This window comes from Apus apus, chromosome 1 (assembly GCF_020740795.1).
Source record: "Apus apus isolate bApuApu2 chromosome 1, bApuApu2.pri.cur, whole genome shotgun sequence".
Lineage (NCBI taxonomy): Eukaryota > Metazoa > Chordata > Aves > Apodiformes > Apodidae > Apus > Apus apus.
In genome coordinates, this window is record NC_067282.1 from 140,893,113 (window position 1) to 140,919,875 (window position 26,763).

At 42.5% G+C, this 26,763-nt stretch overlaps 1 protein-coding gene across 4 annotated transcripts; it reads right to left on the reverse strand.

The window, feature by feature from the left end:
- Positions 1-1,255: 1,255 nt before the first annotated feature.
- On the reverse strand, positions 1,256-26,763 carry IL17RA (interleukin 17 receptor A). 4 transcript variants are annotated; one of them, XM_051607929.1, is made up of 13 exons: positions 26,638-26,763; positions 17,555-17,579; positions 14,636-14,782; positions 13,317-13,441; positions 12,052-12,178; positions 10,397-10,444; positions 10,144-10,301; positions 7,492-7,569; positions 6,974-7,049; positions 6,875-6,889; positions 5,928-6,029; positions 4,853-4,894; positions 1,256-4,272 (listed from the first exon to the last, which is right to left on the reverse strand). In XM_051607929.1, exons 3-13 carry the CDS (start codon positions 14,772-14,774, stop codon positions 2,759-2,761), a joined length of 2,424 nt encoding a protein of 807 aa, XP_051463889.1. In that variant the 5' UTR covers positions 14,775-14,782; positions 17,555-17,579; positions 26,638-26,763; the 3' UTR covers positions 1,256-2,758. The 4 variants fall into 4 exon arrangements, with proteins under 4 accessions (XP_051463889.1, XP_051463897.1, XP_051463880.1 ...); XM_051607937.1 differs by lacking the exon at positions 26,638-26,763 and adding an exon at positions 18,922-18,955 and having other exon boundaries at positions 1,256-4,269; XM_051607920.1 differs by lacking the exon at positions 26,638-26,763 and adding an exon at positions 18,922-18,955.

Below are 26,763 nucleotides of genomic sequence, written 5' to 3' on the forward strand. Positions count from 1 at the left end.
CCCTCTGAATTTCCTTTTGTTTGGTAATTGAGCTCTCACTTCCGTTTAAACCCTTCTGTTGCACAACAGATCCCTTTGCAGAAAACAGACATAGTGGTACCATTAAACTGCAAACAATACCTCACCCCAAGCACCTTGCACACCTCCTGTATATTCTGCCAAACTTGAAACTACTGGTCCAGGTCAGTAACACTTTGCTAAACGAAGCTGTGCCATACAAAGACTTACGTCCCTTGGGATTCTGTTAAGAGCCTTGTAACACAACTCAGCTATTAAGTATTTTATTGCTGTTTGCCATCCTGACAGGAGAGATGACTACTCCCGGAAGGGGAAATTGAAGTGAGAGATAAAGCCTGTGGCCAACAGACACTTGGCATCCCCCTGGCATTAATCAGAACGTGTATTTTTTAAAATGCAAGATTGTTAAAATAAAATTAGAAACTTGTGACTGATTTTGCTCTTCTCTTCCCTCCTTTGAGATTGCTGGGCTATTCAGTTTTGCATTCAGGGACCAACAGATGCAGTACAGCTACTTGATTTCCTCATGTTGGATTGCTAGTGTCTGGATTTTTTGCCTCAAACTTCTTTAAGTGAAAGTGAATTCTAAAAGCTGTAACACCAAGGGAGTTACTTGATAAGGGAATGACTAAGACAAGAAAATCCAGATGACACTTCAGAGCTTCCTATTTAAATGATTTATAGGAATTCATACCACTTGAAAAAGGCTCATGGGGACAAAAATAATCAGCTTTACACGTTAAATGCTGTAAGAGAAAAGAAACTTTGAGAAGTGGGATCATCAGGATGACAATTATTCACATAATCTGAGAAACGGGTTCTTACTGGAGAAGCATTGAGATCACAAGCTGCCTCTTGCTTAGCTCCTGTTGGGATGGGTCCTTACAATACAGAAATGAAGGCATCACCCAGTCTTAACCTTGGATCTGTGCAGGGACTGTCCCTTTGTTAGTCTTTCTTGGCATATGGCTGCAGAGAAAGTTTTCTCAACAGTTTAACAATCCTGCCTCACTGGTCTGCCTTGCCATCGTCACACATTTAATTTTTTAAAAACCATTTTGAAGGAGCATGCCTTTCCCACATGTGAGGGCCCTCAGCTGTACCCAGCAGCACAGTGCTTAGCAGGGATGTTTTGTTATTTGCCAACCAGTTCAACTCTGGTTCTTGGTTTTGCCTCAGATTTTTATAAGGAATACTAACATAAGGAGTTTGGCAGAATTGAGGACATAAGTCAGTATAGCCAAAAGTACTCTTTGTTTAATTTAAAGAACAAAACACAAGTTATAAACAAATAAAATTATAGAATATACATTAAAATATTGGTTGTGAGTCAAAAGAGCAGAATATCTTCTGATACACCAGATTTTTCAAATGTTGAAGTAAAACTCTTAAGATTTTATTAACAAGTAAACTTAGGAGAGGAAGATAAGCTTATCTGAACACAAAGGAGAAAGGCCTGAATGCACTTACGTCTCACAAGCTGTTAACCAGCAGGCTGGACTGCAAAAACTGTAATAAACAGGGTAAACACCAGCCTTGACTACTCCACTAACCAGCGAGTGCTACACGGGCCAACATGCAATCACTCGCAGGGAGCAATTTTTTCTAGTGCATCATGCCCGATCTTTTCAAAACACTAGAACTTATAGTTACCATCCCTGCACCTGGAAGACGATCCTTTCTTAGTTTATTAACTATTTCTCATCAGTTAGCCTGAAATACCTGTGCTTGAGTTTATATCCACATAAGTACATCTTAACACTCATTTTAGCTCAGCTTCCCCTAACTCGAGTTATAATCGCCACTCTAAAACAGCATCTGCTGCAGCCACGTGTTCTCCCCCTCCAAAATAGTCTCCCCTTTCCGTAATTGTGTGTCACCATCTTCATCTTCAGTTCAAGTCTTCTTGGTGATACAGCAACAAGCAGTGGGTTACAGAATATGCCAGACTCTTGTGATTCAGTAATTCTGTATTCTGTCCCACATTCTTCTCAGAATCGTGTAATGAGCCCAAATCCTACTTTCTGGTCCACTGTCCCCTTTTCTCCCCTTCCTCCTACTGCTGGTTTTCAAGAATACACCTCACAGTAGGGAGGCAGGGAGAGTTATGGAGACTCCTAATTAAAAGTTTCTCTCACTCACTGCTCAGTTCCTCCCCTTGATTTCTGAATGGCCATGGAAATGCAGTTGCAAATGAATGACTGGCAAAAAAAAAAAAACACAACAAACTTCAGATACACATTATCAACCAGGCAGAGACAGCCCTAACCTAGCTGAAGTTTAAGGCACATCTTTAACACAGTATTTACAATAAAAATGTGCATTAAAATGGCAATTCAGATTTTGCCATGTTATCTAAATCTATTTTCCAAATGCTCGCCATGACTTTTATCCAGTGCAATAGAACCAGTACAGCTGGAGGGCATTTTGAAGGCACAAGTGGATGAGCCACAGTAGTTCTGCCGTCCATCAGTGAGGACTCAATGTAAAGCACTTCCCCAAGGAACAGAACTATGGTCTGTTCTTTCACAGAGGTGGCTAATGATCATTGCTTCTTTCCACAGAGACTAGGAACAACGTTACTGGGCTACTGGGCAATCCTGCCTCCTAGCAGCAGACAGAAAGATCCCACCAATAAGTCATTATAATACAGGGATGGTATTGGAAATGTGGTTTCAGCACTGTGCATGGTACCATCTTCCATCCCTGTACTTCAAATGCAGAAGGTCCCAGATAGAGCCTAACAGTCCTCCAAAGACTGGCCATTGTCCATCACCTCAGCTGGATACCCCCAGTCAGAACTCCGTTGAATGTCCTGGAAAAATAGCTGCTGCTGGAGGCTCTTTAGACTGTTCAAGACCTCTGGGGAGAGTTCTTGGAAGACCACCTGATTTTCCTGATCTTCCTCCTCTTCTTCTTCCTCTTCCTCCTCTACAAGGTCGTCAGGAGGCAGAGGAGAACATCTAGAGATGTAGCCCTGGTCTGACTGCACTGACTGTCTTTGGTCTTTGCATTGGTCATCAAAGACCAACTGGTGTTGCTTGTCAGCCTCCTCTTGGGAGAGAGACGGCTCTGAAGGAATGACACGCTGCTGATAAAGAGAGTACATGAGTCCATTCAGATGGTGTCTCAGTTCACCTGAGAGGTTTGCAGGACTCTGGTCATCTATCACTGAAACTTCAGAGTCATCGTGGAGGATGATGTTATTCCTCATTGTAAAGCTTGTCTCCAGAAGAGGAGCTCCTTCCATACAGTCCTCATTACTCAGCACATGATGACCAAGTATGTTTCTATCTTCCATGGAAGAGACAGGCTCGACTACCTGAACAAGAGGAACCTCATCCATAGGAAGGACCACAGTCTGAGAAGCTGGATCCCCACATGGATTAAGTTGAGGCTGCAGTTTACAGCCTCTACTTTCATCTTCATGCATGTGCAGGTTGATGACATAACAGCAGTCAGGGTCCGGTTCCCGTAGGTGCACCTGGTTCTTCACAATTCCACCTGGTTCACTTTGCAGTGAAACCACTTGGCTCTCTCTGTTCAGGGACTGCAACTCTTCTTCATTATCCAAGCAGACAGTTTCACTCTCAAACCAGTCTGGGTGCTCTGTCTGCCAGCTCCTGAACTTTTGTACTGCCTCTTTCAACTTCCTCCCACTAGGGGTATCAATGTAATTTTCAGCTGTGATTTCCTGGATTCGATGGATGCGTCCAGGTTCAAACTTCTCCAAATCCTGAATCCGAAAATAAATATCTTCAAACTTGTCCATCAGCTGGTACCTGGATGTGACGTTGAAGAGATCAGGTATATCTTTTTCACTACTTATCCCCTCAAAATAGCAGACTATATACATTCCAAAACAGGCTGGCTTCTTGAAATCTGGCAGGATCAAATTCAAGGCTGGGGTGAACAGGTCTCCCATTGGCTTTTGTTGATCTTGCTTGAGATACACAGGATCACTCCCAAGCATGGCTTGCCACTTGGCCTGGGTGCCTCGTGAACATAAGATGATGATCTTCGAAGATAGGTCTTCCATTTCCTTCTTCTGTCGCGTAAGCCAGGGTAAGGGCCCTAACTCTGAGATCTGATGATCTTCTAGTAGATCTAAGGCTACAGCAGTGCCACAGACTGTCATCAGAAACTCTGCAAACTTCAGCACCACATCCACGTACAGCAGGTGATCAGCAGAGTACACAATCCAAACCTTCCGGGGCTTCAAGGGTGACAGAGGAAGGTCAGTATATGGTGCTGCTGAAAGACAGAAAAATATTAATTCCAGTTATATTCCTGAAATGGTAATGGTGCAAGCCAGCAGCTATCAACATAGGAGAATATTAACAAAAGGTTCTAGAAGCCACCAGTTTTGAAGCTATCTTGGCAACATATGCAGACAACATCTCATCATAGAAATGCAGTATGAAAGTTCAGATACTGGAGCTGTGATTTATACTTCACCACACAGAAGTAATACACCAGCTTTAAGAGGCCTGCAAACATGGCTATATTCTCTGTTGGAGAGCTGAGTACACCAACACCGAAACAATCTCCTACCACTACAGCTTCGATGATGAGAAAGGTCCTTTTGTACAGCCTCAGCTAGGTCAAAAGCCTCACCATTTTACAAATCAATTTCCTCCCATCTGATAAATATGGCATTCAAATTCCATACACAAAGTTTCTTTTAGCTAAACAGGAAAATCCTAAGGCTACCTGTTGGTTTTGAGAAACACCTATACAGTAGTAGAGCCTAGGAGAACCCCTTCTGGACAATCGTGTGAGACTTCCAGAATGTATTACATGTTCTTGACAAAAGACAGGCAGGACATCTTACCATTCTGCAAATAATTGTGGTTGCATTTCCTTCGCTGGTGTCCTGGAAGAGAAAGTCATTGTCAGTTTTGAAAAATGAAATAAGATTAAACCTTTAAAATAACAACCCCTTCCAAAGATCAGGCTGAAAAAAAATTTAGATCTTTAACTGTATAGGGATAAAACCATGGGAAGAACTAAGCCTGATAAAAACATACCAAATGAATTACGAGTCTTCTACAGTCAATTTTGTTACGTACTTGGCTACATTCTTCCTTTGAAAGGAGAAGGAATGCACTCAAAACTAATTTCTCTAGCTTCCCCAGATCTGGCCAGCCTTAAGAAGTACAGAACCACAACTGTTCTGCTACTTCTCAAGTAGAAGAGGCTTTTAAAAATATAGCTTCTTAAGAGGCTTCTCTGAAAAGGTGACTAAAATGTCCCTAGCTACATCTTACAAAGAAATTTGATGTTAAGAATTTTTCCAAAAGATTTCCAATTACTCCTCTCAGGCTAAATAAATAAATAATCTAGTAAGTTGCACAGTTTCCCTGTAATAACTGCCTCATGGTTGCAGCACAATGACTAGGACTTAGTCTTTAACTACCCAATTTTCCAACCTGCTCACTGTCAACCTCTGTGTCCTGTTTTTCTTCTTCCATCTTCATTGAAAAGCATTATTTCAGCTCAAAATAGTAAAAAAATACATTTGTAGAGACTTTGGGGGACAGGGGAAGACTACAGTCTGGACAAACAGGAAGCTTCTGTCCTGCAAAACTCATAAGCAATGCTGGAGAAAAATAACTGGAAAAGATACACGTAGCAATCTGAAGGAAACAGAGTTCAACTGTGAAGTTCCTTTTTCCCCTCATGAGCTCAGAAGCACTATGAAAACAGAGTATCAGAGAGCATAAATCATGTAAGGCTTTACTTAAGGTGGAGGGTATAAGGATGTTAAAACACCAGAAGGTGTTTACATAGACATTATGTTAGTGGCAAGACATCAGAACAGCAAGGAAGAAAACAGCATTAGGAATAGGTACAGAAGTCAAAGCAGATCATCAGTATTGAGTCTTCCTAGCTGGTATGAGTCTTACCTGCTCGTTTTTTGGTCATACAAACCACACCTGCTATGACAGAGCCCACCAGTAACACACTGATCCCAGTGATACACCAGTAGAGCCATATAATCATATCACCTGCAGCACAAAAATAGCACTCTGACATTGCTTTACACAGTTTCACCAAAGAACAGAAGCTTCTTGAACAGCAGGGGCCAAGGGAGAAGGAGCCTGGCTCTGCCAAAACACATGGGTAGACCAGCACCTCCCCCTTATAACATACCACTGTCACTGCTCAAAATGAATTCATGTTTTCATTATGATTCTCTACACCATAAACTTGCTCTACAAAGAGCCATATGTGCCACACATTGAAAATACAGATCAATAACCTTCCTCTAACAGCAATGTTTACCTAGTTTTGACAGGCATGCCACCCATGTCCTGCTTTCTCATGTAATCTGCCTTAAAAAAATATAAATCACCATTTCAGGTGATGTATTTTTTCAGTCTACAGGTGTATTTCTTTTTAAATCTTGGGCAAACTAGCCCCTTACAGGTGTTGTTGCAGCTAAAAAAAGATGTCAAATCATTATGCACATGATCTATCTTGACGTTCATAAAAATGAATATATGCAAGCTATTCTCTCCAAAAGCTGCTTTATATTATGCAAATTTTTTAACACTGAGCAAAGTGACAGAAAGTATTTTATATTAAGACTCTTCTTGTCAAAACTGTTTCTCAAAGAATTTTATGCAAGTGAAATATCTCTAAAAAAATTGCTCTTTAAGGTTCATACTGCATAGAAATACTTGCCATGTTGAATCATGGTGAAGTAACTTAACAGAATTCACTCTGAATTCAGTGCTACAAGGGGACATTTCCTGCCCATCAGGTCAATCCCAGGGAGGATCATTTGTTATTCCATATGACAGGAAAAGAGCAGCAAAAGAAGTTTCAGGGTATTGGAAGAACTTCTTACCTGATGGGTTCGTAGCTGCAAAAGACAAGAGTTACATTAAAAATTCAGCTCTCATTTGTAAGACAATGGAAATCTAATCTACAGAAAAGCATTTCTCACTTGGTGCTGGTGAACATGGGATGAAAGCAGAGTGTCTCAGACAGTCTGTGCCACAGTTCGCAAAGAATGGCTGAATCTGCAGTTGAAAAATTCAGAAAACAGAAGCTACTCTTAAAAGCAATTCTTTTCCTCCACTTCAGTTTCCCCCCCGTCTCTACATTCCCTGTATTTCAGCACAGGGACACAGCATTCCCATTTTCCTTCAGAAAATAAGAATAGTCAAGACTTTTTACACATTGAATTACACATTAAGTAAGCAATGAGCTCCTGGGGTTGCACACTTGCCATTCCCACTCCACAGTCTCTGACTTGGCAACCCTATACTAAGGAAAAGCCACTGTCTACAGAGAATGCCCAGATACAAAAATTGTTGTTTCAGCCATAATAATAATTTCCCTGATACAGCTAATTAGGAATTAGCCAATCTCAGAACAAGACACTGTGAAATAAGCATAACATTCCTAAGCTGCTCATTGCCATGTTGAAGGAAGAGCACAGGGGCAACAGTGAGATCCTACCTGTATTTCATAGTTGCAGCAAGCTCTTATATTCTTCTCTATTTTGATTGTGACATTCACTTGCTGCTGAAGCCCGCCCTGCAGAAATAAGATGCAAGTTACTAGGAAAGAAAGAAAACAGAATGAAAAGAGGAAAAAGAAAAGGTGGTGACATGAGAATATGGATGGCTCCAAAGAAGCAGAAATGTCAATTTTTTTATTTTTTGTTTGAACAAGAAGCCCATAGAGGACAAAACTGATAAATGGTCTGGCCACTGTCACTGCAGGTGTCCTGTGTGACAGACTAATACAATTAAGACAGCAGGCTAAGGTTGCATAAGTAACAGGAAACAATTAAGGATGTTCATTTTATAACTTCAAATGTGTTAACCTGTTAAAATTTTTTAACCTGAACTTTTACATTGCTAAGTTTCTTAGCAATGTAAATGTCTTCAGTTATTTAATGAGCAAACATTAACAAGCTTCCTTGTTTAATTAAAAAAACCCTAAACATTAACAAGCTTCCTTGTTTTAATAAAAAAAAAAACAAACTGTCAACATAGCTGTTTCTGACACTAGAACAGACAAATAAGTTGTCCTTGTTACCTGCTGTACACAATCAATGTCGTGACAAGAGGGAATCATGCTTGACTAACCTGGTAGCCTTCTGTGATGTTGTGACTGAATGGACAGATGCAGGGAACCAGTGGACGTAGCCTACCTTGACCTTAGCAAGACTTCTGACACAGTCTCCCATAACATCCTTGTGAGCAAGCTCAGGAAATGTGGGATAGAAGAATGGTAATGAGATGGATTAAGAAATGGCTACACAATAGAGCCCAAAGAGTGGTGGTCACTGGTGCAGAGTCCAGCTGGAGACCTGTAAGTAGTGGAGTTCCTCAGGGATCAGTGTGGAGTCCAGTCCTGTTCAACACCTTTATCAATGACCTTGATGATGGGACACAGTGTCTTCTCAGCAAGTTTGCTAATGACACGAAGCTGGGAGGATTGGCTGATTCACCTGAAGGCTGTGCAGCCATTCAGCAGGATTTGGACAGACCGGAGAGCTAGGCAAAGAAGAACCTAATGAGGTTCAACAAGAGCAAGCGCAGAGTCCTGCACCTGGGAAAGAACAACAAAATGCACCAGTACAGGCTAGGAGGTGATCTGCTAGAGAGCAGATCCATGGAGAAGGACCTAGGAGTCCTGGTAGACAACACGGTATCCATTGGACAACAATGTGCCCTTGTGGCCAAGAAGGCAAATGATATCCTGGGATGCATTAAGAGAAGTGTCTCCAGCAGATTGAGGGAGGTTCTCCTCCCCCTCTACTCGGCCCTGGTGAGACCTCACTTGGAGTATTGTGTCCAGTTCTGGGCTCCCCAGTTCAGGGGGGAGAGGGATCTACTTGAAAGAGTCCACCAGAAAGCTAGGAGGGTGAGTAAGGGAGTGGAACACCTGCTTTATGAGGAAAGGCTAAGAGACCTGGGGCTTTTCAGTCTAGAGAGGAGAAGACTGGGGGGGATCTTAATTAGTCTATAAATACATCAGGGCTGGGCATCAAGAAGGCAGGGACAAGCTCTTTTCACTTGTGCCCTGTGATGAGGGCCAATGGACTCAAACTCGAGCCCAGGAAGTTCCATCTCAACATGAGGAAGAACTTTACTGTGAGGGCTGCAGAGCACTGGAACAAGCTGCCCAGAGAGGCTGTGGAGTCTCCTTCTCTGGAGACTTTCAAGACCTGTCTGGATGCCTTTCTGACTGATGTGCCCTAGTTGTGTGTGTTTTTTTGGTCCTGTTCTGGCAAGGGGGTTGGACTCAATGATCTTCAGAGGTCCTCTCCAACCCCTAACATTCTGTGATTCTGTGACAATCTAAATATATTATTTTCAATGACTAGCAGATACATGCTCCAAAATGAGATATATTTCCCTCTGCCAGGGAAATATGCACACAGCTGTACCAGCTGTGTCAGTAACAGCAATACACATTAGTACATACCATTCAAAAGGGTTTTAAGTGTGGAAGGAATGGAAAGATTAAGTAAAATGAATGCCAATCTGTCCTCCCCCAAGGAAGGGTGGGGACTGGAACCAAATACTCAGCATTTCTCCTCCTTCAGATGTCTGAAAGGGAACACTTCTTATGTTAGAAGACACCCTGGATCTACTGTTGAGTTCCTCAATGACACAGGCTGTAAGACCTATAGGAGCTGATTCTCAGTTTGATTGAAATGTGTCACAAAACCATCCCTCCTTGATCTAAATAATTTAATTAACACCCCCCCATCACATTTGATAAGCTACTTCAATGATTTCTTGAAACTTTGCACCTAAATTTTGCTTGATTTATTTAGTCATATCCCCAGGCATTGGCTTGACAAAGGTAATAAAGCCCAGAAAGTCAAATACCAAATTTCAGTTTTTTTGAAGATGTTTACAGACTGCTTCATGCATTATAAAACCTCTTTTTGATCTTTTATCCACCAAATTCCTGAAATAAAGTTCTCCTTTCCAAAGGTAACTAAAAATCTGTGAAAACATTTCATTGAAAATTGAGTACTAGTGCATTTGTCACACCTCCTACATCACGGCTCCAAGTCCTTGTTTAGCAACCATGAAATAAATGTTTGTCTGAAATACCATGGAGGATATAATTTAAAAAGGTAATTACCTCAGTTAAATCACGTGTGATCCTTTTACACTTTGTCTCATTCAGGAAACTGGCCACATGAATTTGGTATCGGGCTGACTCCATCCATGGGTTGAAGCTCACAAGCAGAGTTGTATCATCTAGACTTCTACCTTGGATCCTGGGCTCCCACAAACTGCCTGGAAGTAGTGCAGATATTCCCAAGTTTCTCAACTGTCAGAAATACTTCATCAGGGCACCCATGTCTACATGACTCAAACAGAAAAAAATTTACCTGTCTTTATACATGGCATGGTTCTTTTCATTTGAGAGTCCTTGCAGTCTGCAAGAAAGACCACCAGGTTAGAAACATTGTACTTCCATTTAGGAAAAACATCTGTTTTCTTATCAGAAGCCAGACACCTAATTAAGACCTCCTTGACGAGTAGAGACCTTTGTTCCAGCAGCAAAATTCTGCAGCAGAACAGTATTGGTTTGCAATGTATAAACTAGCCTCCCCACCAATTTTTTTTTTTCCAGAACAAATATAATTAATAAGATTAAAGCATACAGTACTGTTATAACAGTAATACTTGACCACTCCTGCTAATGGAAGACTTGTGCAGAGAGTCATAGAGGAATTAAAAGTTCTGTCTTGATTTCTGGACCTCGAGAGTGCCACAGCGATAAAATTCCTCCAAAAGCATTCTGCCCAAGGAAAACATGAAGGCTGGAACCCTTCTTGATCCCAAAACACTCTCCCACATTTATAATTCTATTTGTGTCATTTAACAGACTGGCCCTGCTCTTTGGGACTTTCTTCAGAATCAAATCCAGATTCAACATTTAGCAATCTGGCATTTACAAGTCCCAGCCAAAACTATATCTCTCCTCCAGGGTCTGGACACAAAGGAACAACTCTGTGCCTAAACAGCTGAAAGAAAACATTGCATATATTAAATGTTCAACTTTCAAAGCTGGAAAATATGTAAGCTCTAATAAGCAAAGCTCCCTGCAACTGCTGAGCTTGGCACAACACACTAGGTTTCTGAAGAACAGTGGAGGATAAAAGCCAGAAAGTTCTCAGCATGACCAGGTATAAGAGGGCTGAAAACCAAGTGCTCCCTCTGCTTTTCCAGCTCACATGACTGAAACATCACATACTTTGCCATTTTATAACTACAAAGTCATGCTGACAACCGTAACGAAGTTCAGAAGAAAATTATGAACCAGTTTTCAAGCTATACTGAGTACCAAATATTTACAAACTAAGTGCAGCCAGAGGGCACTGCAGATGCTCAGTATCTTCAGGGAAAAACAACAAAACAAGCTCTTTTTAGTCACAGGAAACATTTCATATACACAATAAAAGGTCAGGCACTCAGCTTTACCAAGTTTCTTGGGAAATTATGACTGTGTCTTTGAAATCAAACTTCGTCTGTCTAAATTTATTACTAGATGCCAAACTCTACTCCACCTGAACTGGAAATTCTGGCCTGTAGCTTCAGGTTTCCAGCAAGCCCAAGGCTTTGTCCAACTTTACAGAGAGCATACAGAATTTTTTTATAGCAGTATCTTCCATGTAGAAACTACAGTCAACCAGAATCCAAGGGTCTGGCTTTCACATAATAGTCCCTCCACGTGCACCTTATTTGAAGCAGAGATTTGACAAACTTCTGGACACAGGAACCCAGAAATATGACCTGTAGTACAAATAATACACTCCCTTTGGATATTTACCATAGAGGTACTGTGGATAAGGCTAGCACCATGGACCTTCTACACAGCAATACTCAGAAAGAGCCACAGATTTTTGTAATACTGTCACCCTTCTGCCAAACTTGCTCACAGTTCATGGGTCTGGTCTGGAAAAAAAAAATCCCCAACTACAGGTCCATAAACCATCACAGTTCTAAGCTCAAGGCCTAAGTGAACTACAGCATCTCTTACCAGGCACTGTGAGAGATGTGGATTTGCAATTGTAGTCTCCAGCTACACTCAGTTTAGGCAGGTGGTAGACAGTCACTTGGTAAGTCTGGCCAGGTTCCACTTCAAAACGGTCAAAAGTGAAATTCCACTGAAAACAAAACACATTCACAAGGACTTAAAATAAGAACGTTGTCCTATAAAGGCTCTGAAATCAACAGCTAACTTGGTCTTGATCCACTGTGTTCTCTCATCCCATATGACCCTTTTTCTGTAACTTGACTACAGAAAAAAAAACAGAACTCAGGTGTATTAAATGTACCAGTCCCTTGGTCGCTCTCAAATTCTTCTGTGTGGAATGAGAAAAGTACAGTTATTGGATCTCTGAACCAATACAACAGTCTCATGCCAAACAACTGTGTGGAGTTTCAATTTAGTTACATTCTGAACTGAAAGGAAATAAGGCTAAAATATGCAGTTTTGAGAGTGGAAGTCTAGTCTAGTATGAATCTTGCAGTGCTGTGCAAATGCTAAGCACTTAGAATTGCACTTAAACATATATAGTTCTGTACCTGACCACTCCATACATGTCTTCCTAATTCTATACTGCTTTCAACTTATCAGCAATGCTGTTCAAATTCTGGGAGAGACACTAGCTCCAGATGGGGACCCACTATTGCCCAAATTCTGCATGGTAAGGAACAAACTCCAGATTCCTATTGTTCATAAAGGGAGCTGTGGATGCTCAGCATTTTTTTGACAAGTTTCCTAGACTGAGTGTTGTCCTGATTTGAGCCAGGATGAAGCCACTTTTCCTTTAACTGATTTTCTTTTTCCTTCAGTAAGCTCTCTTTTTAACTAGTAGCAATGTGTTCCAACTTAGACTAATAACAAACGCCGGAATGTTTATGCTATTGCTGGGACTCCAAGGTCATGTCTTTGCTCTGCTGGTTCAGGCACTACAGGGAGATCTGTGACCCCCTGTAGGAGGCTGAATTAGACAGAGAGCAAAACTGGCCAGAGATATTCCATTCCATATATCTACGTAAGCTCAGAGGAAGGTCAGAGATCACAGAAGGCAACTTCCTTACTGCTTTTTCTTCCCTTCTCTTCTGTCCGTGGCAAAACACACTAGAAATGACAGCAAGTCTCAAGCCCAATATCTTGTTTCATCAACTCTTTTAACCAGTCTGTACCTTTAAATCTACAACCTAGCTGTATGACTGGGAAAGCAGAAACAAATCCACAGACTAGAAAAAAATTAACAGTTTACAGTCCTTAGCACTCACCCGGCCTCCATCTGGACGGACCTGAAGTGGCAAATTGTTCTGAAAGTCAAACTGGGCGCAGATCTGTTGATTGCTGTTCACTTGCATCACAGCCAGCTCTGCCCCTCGGAGATACCGGATGCTAGCTGCAGGCACAGGGAGAGAGAGGTCTTTTCCAGTCATCTGCGTGTGTAGAGGTTGTAGCCCCCACAGAGATCACCACTGTGCCTAGTCTTGTCAGAGTCTTACTCCTTTGATGCACTGGGGATTGCAACACAAAGATAACTGGCCATAAAAAAAAAAGCGAGCGTGCAGGGTTGACTAACAGCACTTTCAGCTTAAACGTTGTCCTGCATGGCAAGAGCTCCATCTGGGCAAATGAAGGGGCAGAGTAGAAGGCCCCTTCATTCTTCTAGGCACCCTGGCAGTTCCACAGGTTCAGTGCTGTGTTTAGCTCTGTCTCTTAAAGCTGCATCATGCAGTTTGGGCACTAAAACAAACACTTTTTTTTTGGTGGTACAGACAATCCCAAGTGAGAAAAAAATGACTGGGTGACCCAAGGCACACCTGCTTCTACACTACTGCAGCTATACTGAGATAACAGCTCTGTACAGCCCTCTGACACAGGCCATGCAGAAGAAAGAAATCAATGCATTTCATTGTCTTGAATCAGTGCAAAACCACTGGCCAAGAGCATGCAAGGGAAACACTGCATACAAACAAACAAAACCACCAAAGAGTTTCAGAGAGTGAGAAAACTTGACTTACTGGTACTCATTTAGGCTCCAACAATGAGACAATTATTCCTTTATCAAGACACATCTGCATATAGGAAATGTAAGTAACAAGGACTAGATTACCTGAAATGGGAGGAACTTGCACTGAACAGTGCATAAGCTATTGAAGTTAATTCTCACTTGTTCAGTTCACAGATGTAATCCCTCTGCATGAGACTACTGCAGCTGTTAGTCTGCCTTGAAAAAGCAATGCTTGCAGCCTGAGACTCCTTTCTGCCCTCACTACCTTGGTAAAGGTGTGCTTCACTTCATTTAATTTTTACCTGCTTTTCTCATTTTAAATGTCAATATCCCATACCAGTGGAAACACTTAAAATCCTTGAATACACAGCACACACAAAGCCCTGATTCAATCACCAAGAAAAACCAAAATCAACCTCCAAAACAAACAAAATGAAGCAGCCAAACCCTCAAATTTCAAAACTCTGCTTTCATGGCTAGATCAGTAAATACTTATACTTCAAGTCATAATTCTCCTCACTGTCCTTAGTAGATCACACCTAATTCCTCTGCTCCATGTTCACTTTAACAACCATCACTTACCATCAGTGGCCACTTTCCATTCTATCCGAAGCACAGGGAGCAGGCTTCCATCCATCTGATGGAAAACATCAGAAGAGACATGAAGACTGCTTGGAGCAGAAGGAGTCCACGTGGAAACCTGCAGCCAGCTCACCTCCATGCAGGTACCTGTCCAGGAAACAAAAGCTGCCATTTAGAGCAGGACCGAGAAAACCCTGTTTAACTGCAATCATGGTCTGCCCTTTGGATCAGGGTTACTCAGAGGTAGAACTGGGTGACAAACTGCTTCACAGCTCAGGAAGGTAGTTTTCAGCCTGCAAGTACTTCAGAATTTGCCTGTAATATTCTGAAGTCACTCATTCTAGTAAGTTACTTTCTCTTTTCCTTAAAAAACATTAGTAATTATCACAGTCAATGTAGTCAGATTAAACAGGTCAAGTAAGTTTACTCTTGTAAGTCCATACCTTGCTGCCAAAACAGTTCAAAGACTAATACTAATTTTCAGCCTTCCAATGATAAGAAGTCTGTCAGATACCTAGGGAAACTGTTCCAACAGTTAATTACTTTCTGCTTAAAAGCTGTCTTCTCATTTGAATACACATCTAAATTTAGCTTCCAACAGCTGATTCTCATGCCTTTCCTAAACTAATGAGCTCTCTGGACAGAAAAATTATTTTTGATAGTCAATTCAGTGTTAGGGAAAACTGATCCTGTAATCTTATCAGAAAATGAAATCAGGTATGACAGCCATTAGATAGACATGATCAGCTTAGACTTCTGTAAGACATTTGACTTATCAGAGCATATTTAAAATAGCTCTGCTGAATATCAGTGAAGCACAAACACAGGAAGAACTAGGCTGACAAATCAAGAAGGAGTTGCAATTGGGAAACCATTACTGTTTTAATGTTTTTAATAGCTCTGTGGGGGTGAGTGTAGGCCCAGTGCTATGCATTTACCTAAAAAAAAAAAATCAACAATCTAGAAGTAAATATAAAATAGCTGATGATAGAGCATATGACAACTGTCAGCCTAGGGGTGGGGAAGGCAGAACTGTCAATAAAAATATCTGACTCACTTTGTATACTGGACCCATTCAGACAAAACACATCTTGACACACTGTAATATAAATGTAAGCACATGTGGTGTAGGCGATATTTATACCCAATGAGAATTCGTGGCAGTATTTATGACAGAACTGCTGAAAAACTAGCAGAAAAATTACTGAACATGAGTTGTGCCATGCAATCTATGAATCATATGAACCAGCTAGTGTGATCACTGAATATATCAAAAAGAAGGAAAAAGAGATAAAACGATTATACAGATTGGAGAGATTGGTATGGTATGCTTATCGTTATTTGTTGTGTCCACACTAAACCACTCTAATATTGAAAAGAGAACAATGAAGAGCAAGAGAATTAATCTGTAGATTAGACTCCTCAAAGGCAAACCATGTTTTGCTACCAGTTTCAGATTGTATAAATCCATGCTGCTAACGAAACCTAAATGATTCTATGAAAAGTTGTGCTCTCAGCTGCATTTTCCACTTATTGCCTTATATGAATTCAAAAGATCTTGGGACTGTGTGATGATTTGGTTCATAAGAAGGATCTGCCAAACAAAGATTTCCCCATTTCCTTGGTGGGCTACTCTGTCAGGCTGAGCTCAAGGAAACAGCTCAGCCTGCAGGCCCACCACCATCAACACCGCCCCAGGGAAGCAGCAGGAGCATGCAGCCAGCTGCTAGCAGGGACACTGGAGGGAGCAGCACCTTCCCCCAGCAGTTTGCTATTACACAGTGCACAGTAAGCTCCCCATCAAAATATAGTTTTGGTCTTTTTTGCTAGGTCAGTGATAGCAAGAGTGGGAAGCAGGCACTATCCCTGGTTGTGACAGCATGGTTTTAGGCTTAGGAAGTAATTAAGACAATCCTAAAATGCTCATTCTACCAAAAAATATTTATAGAAAACATGGTAACATTAAAGTACCTTTCAGAAAAGAGTGTACTAAGCATCAAAAAAAAATTCCTTCCCCTAGAGCAAAAAAGCAAGAACCATATGGCAGAATTTAAATGAAATACACAAATAAGGCAGCACTTTAATGGTGGAGCTGCAGGTTGACTTAGCCATGTTGGCTGTATTCCAATGCTGCCTGCCAGTGGGAAACATGATTCAATCCAATCACACCCAATCCCTTTCTTGCCAAAAAAGTTTTAAATCTGGTTATTTTCAGCATAATCTTCTTGCTGATCTGGCATGCCTATCATGTTTACAAAAATACTTGTGCCATTACGATACAGGGTTGGGCACTGAGGCAGAAATGAGCCTGCCTAGAATGACTGCAAAGAACGGCCAAGGAGTCCTGCAGCACTTCCCAGATGCCTCCATGTAACAAATGGACAAATGCGGGACATTCTCCTTTTTTTAACAACATTACCCATATTTATAAAGTGTTTCAGCTGCATACCATTGCTAAGACTTAACCCCTTATGCCTGATATGCCCAACATATTTGTTCAGTGGGGCTTACAGTAACTAATTTCCTTTTCCAATTAATAGAATAATTTAGGTTAGAAAAGACCTACCATACATATAATTGCTTATAATTAACATTTACTGACAAACTTGTCCTAAAATTCCCATTTATTTAAAAACCGACCATCCCAGCTTTAAATAGAAACTAAGTAAGTTGGGTTGTATTCTACCCACCCAACCCCCAAACTCTACCCAGAAAAAGACTAAACTTCCCAATCCTCTTTTAGCTGGACCTGATTATGGATCAGACCAAAAACTCCCAAAGCAAGGCATGATTGCAATACTTCACTTTACATCTAATTCTAAAGTTCATCCACTTGCTGGATGAACCTAGTTAAAAAAACAACCAAACAAAGAAGCATGATCTGATGAGAAAACCACAATGAAGGAAAAGATTACTTACTATTTCTTACGAGGCAGTTTAAGTCCTGTGGGGGGAAAGAAACAAGCGTATTATTATTTGAACAGAAACTAGACTGACAGTAACTTGCTTTTGCTTGGGGGCAGGAAGAAAACAATTCAGTAATAGCAACACATATGAATGGGAAGAATTAACCTTTGGGAAATACTGCACAAAGTTGATAATCAGAAAACCAAAGGACACCAGGCATGAAACCTGTGCACACCTGAACTGCATATGTGAGAATAGTTGCAATAAGAGCAAGAAATTGGAGAGGCAAAAATGAAAGATGATGATAATAAAAACCTTCCAATATCCAGGACTGTGAAAACAGAAAGCAGTGTGACATGAAAGACAGCCTGAAGTAGATGGGTATAGTTTTTAAACACTTTTGCTTTAAGTTACTGCTACCCAGGACTGATCCTGCTGGTAACACTTGCAAGGTCTAAGCTTGGGGTACTACTGCCTACAGCAGGGCATCCCCTTCATCTTACATTTGGGTTAAAAATCATTATGCAATGACAGCCTGAAAACCTAATTTGGGTCAATGACTAGGAGCACACAGTGACAGATGGTCCTGTATTGCCAGAACAGAAAGACTTCATCAGTTATGGCTGGTCTCTTGCCTAATGCCTCGTAAGAATCAGGGAAAAGACAACATTTAGTAAGTGCCAGGCTTGTATGTAGGATATGGTGATTCTACTTCCTAGAAACATATCTGAGAGGCAACCCATGAGGAAAAAAAAAAAAAATAATCAGAGTTAGACTCTTTCCTGACAAAAAGAAGCAACCAGAAAAGCTTTGTTTACACTGGAAGATCCCATGGTTACCAGGAAAAAGAATGTAAGCTTCCTTGGTTAATGTGATGCAAAATCCTAGTGATAAAGAAGCTTGAATTTTTCACTGGCTTAGTAACTCAAGGTGAGGGTTAGGTTTCTTCCCACTCCTTTCCTTTGTCTTGACATATAAAGATGGTTATTATTGTCACACTGTTGCCACAATAGAATTCATTCCAATGGAGAAGGCAAGGCAACAGAGCTTTTAACCTCTCTGCAACTTAAGGTCAACTCAAGGTGTATTTAGGACCCAGCTTATTAATGTGGTGTTGCCATAGCTATCCAAGGTTGTATTTACATTTTCAGGGATAGGTGCTTGAAAAAGTCAGCTGTGCCTTTCAGTAGTGAGCATGCCTTCCAGCATGACATGGAAAGCTGAAGTTTCACAGACACTAAGATGGCACTAGACAGCACTGCTGCCAGAGGCACAGCCCTAAACCTCCCTCCATTTACAGCTCAGCACTGCGGCCTGCCCTGTGCTGGTACATGCACCTGTGTGACCATGTGGGTAGCTGGCTACAGCCTGAGACTAACCCAAGGAGAGGAAGGGAGGTCAGCTGTGACTCCAGTCTTCTCCCCTTCTGCACCTCTGGTCCAGCCTGCGTGAGAGCATCTGGGAACAAACCACCAGCCCTGAGGCAGAAGGTAGCCAATACTCTTTCACAGCTCTGCTGGCTTTTGTTGGCTTGTAAAAGGACAGAACTACATCCTGCCTTTAAAGAAGTCCTAGTGGAGGTAAAACATCACATAAATTAATAAGCTTCCCATTGTTTGAAGGAAATAAGAAGTATAAGCAATTGTTGAAAGAAAGCATCCTACAAGCTGTAGGATTCTTGTTCTACTTTGAAAAAAAGACTTTGGACATTAATGTTTTCATGACAGCTACCATATCTCTGTCCCTACAAACCTTAAGTGAAAGCAGGCAGATTTGGCACTAAGCTCCTCGTTCTTATTAAAACAAAACCCTGAAAAAATCTTCCAGGCTTTTCTTACACAAGTCATAACAATACATAGGTATAAACCCAGGCTTCAGGGACCCTTCATATGTAACACATCCACACTCCAATAAGCAGTACTTACAAACATACCCAAGACATAGGTATATTAAAAAAAAATGGAGTGCAACTGACCAACTTTATTATCATTTAGGAAACATCTCCATCAATTAAATGGAAGGAATCTGCCCTGTCTGCCACCCCAGACTTCTAAATATACACTGCCTGAAAACTGAACTTTGGTGAAGAACTGTTTTCCTACCAGCCAACTTGCAATCTTCTCTTTTTCACAATGAAATAATTTTTGGTGTACTAAGGCAACATCACACAGTCAAAACAAGTATTCTGATTACTTTTCACTGTTAATCAAAGTTTCTTTAAAAAAATGAGGAGGGGAGAGAAACAGTCACACAGCCTTCCCTTGCTATTCTCCCACTCTGTTTCTTTCCTTTCTCCCCCTACTTCCAGATGTTAGCAGCTCACCTGTAGAAACCACCTACCATCTCCCTCATCTTTGCTCTGGATTTTCTGGAAGTTTTCAACTCACTGTCAGATTCCCAGCCTCACTGCTAGGTTGTGAAACTACAAACTTTGGAAACACCCAAACAGTCTTGCTAGATGGGAGTCTTGGGACAAACAGCCCCAAAAGCTGTGTAGCAGTGCCCCATGTGGGGCAGAGGAGCTCTAACATAACCAGGAGCAAAGTAAATGAAGTAAATGTCATCTAAGAGGTACTTTTCACTGTTTTTGTTGTGCTCAAAAGGACAAACCACGAAGTAGAAGAATCAACTGTATCAGTTTGAATACAAGCATCAATGTAGTCTGAAATGTACATTCACAATTATACTTCACTTAATTATTGCAGACAAAAGTACAGACAAATCCTCCACAAATGTTTAATCAGAATTTATTGGATAAATTATTTAGCCTGACAATGCACAAATAGGTGCAGTGTTTTTAGCTGGGATGGAGTTAATTTTCTTCACAGCAGCTGGTGTGGTGCTGTGTTTTGGATTTGTGACCAAAGCAGCATTTGTTGATAACACAGGGATGTTTCAGTTATTACTGAACACTGCTTATACAGCATCAAGACCTTTTGTTTCTTGCACTACCCCCCCTCAAGCAGGCAGGCAGGAGTGCACAAGAGTTTAAGAGGGGACACAGCCAGGACAGCTGAGTCCACCTGACCAAAGGGATACCCCAAATGATATGATGTTGTGCTCAGAAATAAAAGCTGGGGCAAAATGGAGAAAGGGGGGACATTTGGACTTACACCATTTGATTTCCCAAGTAACCGCTACATGCGATGAAGCCCTGCTTTCTTGGGGATGGTTAAACATCTGTCTGCTGATGGAAATAAATTCCTTATTTTACTTTGCATGTGCACAAAGCTTTTGCTTTACCTATTAAACTGTCCTGATCTCAATCCACAAGTCTTCTTCCAATTCTCTCTCCATCCCACTGAGGATGAGGGGAGTGTAGGGCCAGCTGGGGTAAACCCACAACAGGCGACAAAAATAACTGGCTACTAAACTTGTTGGGGTTTTTTTTTAATGTAATGACTTCTATTAAAACCTATCACTTAATATTCACTTTGTCCTTGTGTTGTTGTAGTTATCAGTAATTACTGTACATTGCATCACAATAAAGCCCTTATATAAATTATAAGGCATTATTTGCCTGAAGAGCAGCAACATCTGCTTTTGCCTGAGTGCTAGTGTTTCTGTTTATTAGCAGATACGAGATGGTTAAATGAGGTAGTGCGGCATTTGCCCTTTTTTTGTTCTACGAGCAATATGAATATTAAACCAGTGGATAAATGTATTCTCTCTTCTTCCAGGTAAAGTGTTCACAGTGATGCTTCCAGCATTGATTAGAAGGCTGTGCCTCTCTGACACTCCTTAAAAAAACAAGAGCTTAATCAGATACCATCAGCTGGCTGATGAGGATTCGGAACTGAAACTTGACAATTAAGATCTCTTTGACCTTTCAAACACTGGGTTTCTATGGGAACAAACACTAATAGCTTTTCTGGTGTGTCACCATTCCCCAATCCTATTCAGGATTTTCAAGGGGCTATCTACACATTTTTTTCCTATCCCACACTAGTCTGTTTACTCGCTGCGCCAATAACCTTTTCTTATGTGTAGCTGACTATGTTGGAGTGATTTAAGCTGCTATCAGCTAAGTAAGGGGAAAAAGATTCTCCTACCTTGTAGCAGACTGCACCAACTCAATTGTTGGTCCACTCCCTTCCCAGTCCCCAAAGCTACAGGGATAACCTGAAAGCCCAAAATACCAAGAAGAACAATTCATCCAGCCAGGAAGTCCTTGCTAACGACATAAGAAAGTGAACGTAACAGGAGGAGAAGATAAAGCCACAATGCAGGCAGAGATATAACAACCCCAAAGGATACCTAGAAATCAGTCCCTATGAAAACCCTCATCTTCTTTTTGGGTATTGCCTAGGTGAACTGGGCTGGGCTGCAACTGAGAGCACACTTTTTATTCCAATAAAGTGCAACTGCAGAGAACGGCATCCAAAGGCCAGGAAACAACTAAAGAAAAAGGTCAGTTTGGCAGTAAAATAAATCAGCTACCTACACATTTGCACTGGCTATCTCCTCAGCACCAGGAGGAATACCTGCTGTTTTTTTCTTTGTTGAACAAACTCAAAACTTTATGTGATGTGTTTTCCCATTCAGAATGCATTAACAAAGCTGTGGTCAACAGAAGTACTTAACCTAGCTTCCCTACCTGAACAAACACAAATTTAGATGATACTATAGAAATAAGATTACAGTGATGATTATTTCTGCTGGCCCACCTAAAGCTAGAAGCATGTATAAAGCATTGACAGAATTAACACTTGTGTCAGTCTGCACACAACAGACAAGCAGGCAAATGGGAGGAGAGAACAAAAATTAAGAGCTCTGCAGAAAAGGTGAAGATGGAGCCCACACAGGCAAAGTGCTCTGCATGTTGTTATAGAAGTGGCTTAAATTGAGATGTTCTCATCTCATCAGCTTCCTATTGCCCTGCAGGCTGTCACGGTTTAATGCTGGAGCTGCAATTAAACTAATGACAGATGCTCTCTACTAACCCCCCTCTGCCTCCCCTATAGGGAGAAGAGAGAGAATAAGGGAGCGAGACTCTTATGGCTTGGAAACTAAACTACACAGCTTTAATGGAACAGTAGCAATGAAAAGGGAAATAATGAAATATGTACAAATATATACAAAACCACTATTGCCCTCCCCTCCCCGGGCATAATGCTCCTGTTGCCACCAAAGCTGCAGGGCAGGGCCTGGAAAAATCCCAGACTTAACTCCTGGAGTTAGCAGCAGACAGGAACTGACAGGGGTTCAGGAATATGTAGATCAGGAATACGTAGATCAGGATTAAAATAGGACAAATGGATGGAATCCTAGCAGGACACTAGCCATGGACAAAGAAAGCTTGACCCTTGTGATCCCTCAAATTTATGCAAAGTATGACCCGTATGGGATGGAATACCTCAGTCGGTCAATTTAGGTTGCCTGTCTGGTCCACTCCTCCTCACAGGAAAGTCACAGGTGTGACCCCTTTGCTCCCTTCTGTTGCCAGAGCATAAGATGTTTTTCAGAACCAAGCAACGGCTGTGCTCTAGCCATAACTATAAACACTGAGCCTTATCAGTCCTAGAAGACGACACTGACTCAGAAACATGCCATTAATTTCAGCATGTGCAACTACTTAGAAGGGACTTAACTGAAAAATTACTAGAAATAAAATTGGTTCTATACTGGCTCAACCAGGACACAGGCCCAACAAGCAATGCTACAGAAACAGTAGCATAAATATGAGAACAAGACGATTGTGAGGTGATGCCCAAAACTATTATCAGACTGTCACTTTTCAAGTTTACTTGCCATATTTTCAACTGTTTCTTCCACTTTTTTTTTTCAAGATTTTTCTTGCTTTTTACATGAAAAAAAGAACATACCATACGCCTTGGAGAATCATACAAATCTGAAAAAAAAATGTGCAACTGATTAACAGCACTATGCCATAACAATTCAATTAAATTAATAGGAGGCCAAGATTTCCCAGCAGGATGCTGTGGTAAATAGCAAGAAACTACTGTGATCTGGGCAAACATCCAGCTTTCCTTTGAAGAGCAGCTGCTGAATAGGAAGGGCTCCAGCTTCCCAAAATCTGCCTTTCACCTATGAGCCATTCTACACATCTTCTGAAGCTTGGCCAATCTAAAGTTTACTGCAGTTTTCCTTTCCTGAGTCCTTTGCTAAAAGGAGCAGAAATCAATAGGATATGAACATGTTACAGGAATAACTGCTGAAAGATAATTTGTTTAGTAAGGCTGGTAGGAAACAAGTATGGTCTACAAAAGTGTTTTTAAAGCATTTTTCTCTATAGTTTCTAAATTTGATTATTTTCCAGAGACTTTGAGTGAATATCCATCAAGCTGGCAAGACAGATTTCAAAGGTCAAACTATGCACACCTATCCAGCCCCTTAAAGGTGGCAGGGTTATAAACACTGCACTCCTCCAGGACACAAGGTACATCGAGTCATGAAATGCTTATGTCCCAGTGACTGAACAGAGTTATTAAACACTTGATGGTGAAAAACCAGATGGGTATTTAAGCTGTGGAATGCTTCTCGCCTGTGCATGACATATTCAAATAATACCAGAAGGAACTGGATTTGCAGCTGTGCTATTCAGTCTTTCAGCTGAGCAGGTTTGATGGAGTGATGGTGAATAAGGCCCATTAAGTGCATTTGTTAGCGTTTTAACAAGATGAGCTGTTAACATGCACTTAGTTTTACAGGTGTCTACTGATACTGATATGACACCTTCCCTCTGATGCTCCATATCCAACACATGAGAGTTCTGCTGAGGAAAAAAAAAAAACACTTGCTCTGACCTACTCTGGAGCTCAGCAAGAGCAGCATGAATGCAGTGGTTTAGAAAAAGGAAGTGGAAAGCCCTTCTCAGCAACAGCTTCCCTTTTGAACCACACCACAGTCACTCTACTGAAACACCCTCCGAAAACAGTGCAACCGACAGAAGGGGAAACCGTTTCCAACTGTCCTGACTTCAGCTGCTGGTATTTTTTCCTATCTATGTCAGCAGTTTCTCAATTGCTTCTGAAGAGGCTGTTCACAGGGTTAAACCAACTCATTTTTCTTAAGTCTGCCTGCATTTTAGCAAACAGCTTATTGAAAGAAAAGGCGAGAGCAGCAGGTTCACTGATCTATGAGCACACCCAGAGTGTGGGGCACCACATTTTTTTGGGGAAAGTTGGTGATGTACTGGTGAACCCCTCACTGAGTTACTGTGGTTCACGTTTCTTAAAAAAAGAGATACAGCCAGGGAAGAAAAAGTCAGTCAAAACCCAAGCACCCAAGGACTCACAAAAACTCCATAATGTGTTAATCTCAAGCTCTGTGTGACTAACAATATCTGGGTTATGGTCATGTTAGATGCCTAAGCAATACTGTAACATCCTCTTTCCCCTTTGCTAAGATTTTGCAGTTTTTAACTACACGATGTTCAGCCTAAATTAAAATTACAGAAGTGGACTGTTTTCTTGAGGTATTTTTAAACAGGACCGAAGGCAGCAAAGCAGAGGTCAGGTAAAACAGAGGTAAGAATACAGTCAAACATTAGGAAAGAAGGCAGAATAGACAAAGGACAGGAAACACGCAAAGGAAAAATTATAGAAGCTTTCATCCCAAAGGACACGTTTTGGTTTAAGCATGTCTGTAGCTACATGTGACTAGCTGCCTTCTCTAGACTGCTAAGCATGTATCAGGATATATAAAACTTTCTAGCTTAGAAGATAACTGCTCGTTATCATGTTTATGCCTGCACCACTATGGCTAACAGAAATATAAAGCAAAAAACCCATCTCTTCCCCCTACTAAACACTATCTACATCTATGTTAGACAAAAACCCCAAACACACACAAAAAACCCTCAAACAAAGCCCACGCCTCCCAGTCACCCCCCCACCCACCCACCCCGGGAGAGACCAGCTAGGAATTCATACTTTGGGCTGCCAAAGTTGGCTCAGTTCAGTTGGCTCACTTTTTATATAGACAACATATCTGCACCTCTCCATCTCTAACCTCTCTGGCTGGTTTCACAGGGAGAAAAGGCAACAAAAACCTGCTTTTTCAAAATGTCAAGAACATAAACCGTTTGTTTATCCGCTCCTTCAGCAGAGGTTCCTTGCTCCCTCCTAAAAACCTCTCAGCCGCCAGGAACAGGTTAAAACATTTAGGACATTAGACAACTATTACCAAAAAGCTATTACCAAAGACTCACATCCTGCTCAGTAACTTGAGGCAGTTTTAGCAAATCTCGGCCCCAGCCACGGCCTCGCTCCCCCCCCCCCCCCCCCCGAGATGTCAGCGACAGGCGTTTCCTGGCAGCCACCAGCGGTATTTGGTGACATTAAGTTAACATTAAGTTAACGCAGTTACGCGCTGGGTACAGCTGCTCCGATCCGTACAGCCCACGCCAACCACAACACCCTGTACAAAACCAAGGATGAGTCCTTAACTGCGGGACGGCACACAGTAAGGCAGGATGAGGTCAGCAGCAGGACCAGAACCGACACCGCACTGGGCCGAGGGCACCCACTACCAGCCGCAGAGTTCGGCAGGGGGGACCCGTCCGCAGTCACCTCCCGCGCCCGGGCGGTTCTCCCGCTCCCGCGCGGCCCGCCGCCCGCTCTGCCCCGCCACGGAGGGATTCCCTCCCGCGCCTCCGCCCGCCACGGCCATCCGCGAACGCGGGGCCAAGGCTGGCACTGCGGTGGCTCGGGGGGGGCTTCCTCCCCTCAGGAGGCAGCGGAGCGGGGCTCAGCGCCCCCGGTCCAACAAGCCCTATCCCGGGCGACCGAGACCGCGCTGATCTCCGCACCCCCTCCCGGCCCCCCAGCCGCTCCGGGGCGGGAAGCTGCTCCCTCATCCCAACTTCCCGGCCGCCTCCTCGCCTCCGCTCCGCCAGCTCCTCGTCCCCGGCCCGGCCCGCGCCCGGGGCCCGCTGGCAGCTACCAGCACAGGGCACCACCAGAAGCGGGAACCCCCCAGCCCGCCTCCCCGGCCCTGCCCCGAGACCGGCCCGCTGCAGAGGCCGCGGGGACGCCGCCACCCCCGTGCCCTGCCCGGCCCCGCCGCCGGCCGGCCGGCCTGCCTGCCGGCGCCTCCCAGCTCCCGGCGCTCCCGAGCCCCGCCGCGCTTACCGGCTGGGAGCAGGTGAAGGGCGGCTCAGCGCCCAGCAGCAGCCGCAGCGCCGCGCCGGCCGGCGGGAGGGGGAAAGCGAGGAGGAAAAGCAGCCGGGGCAGGGACAGCGGCAGCAGCCCCGCGCC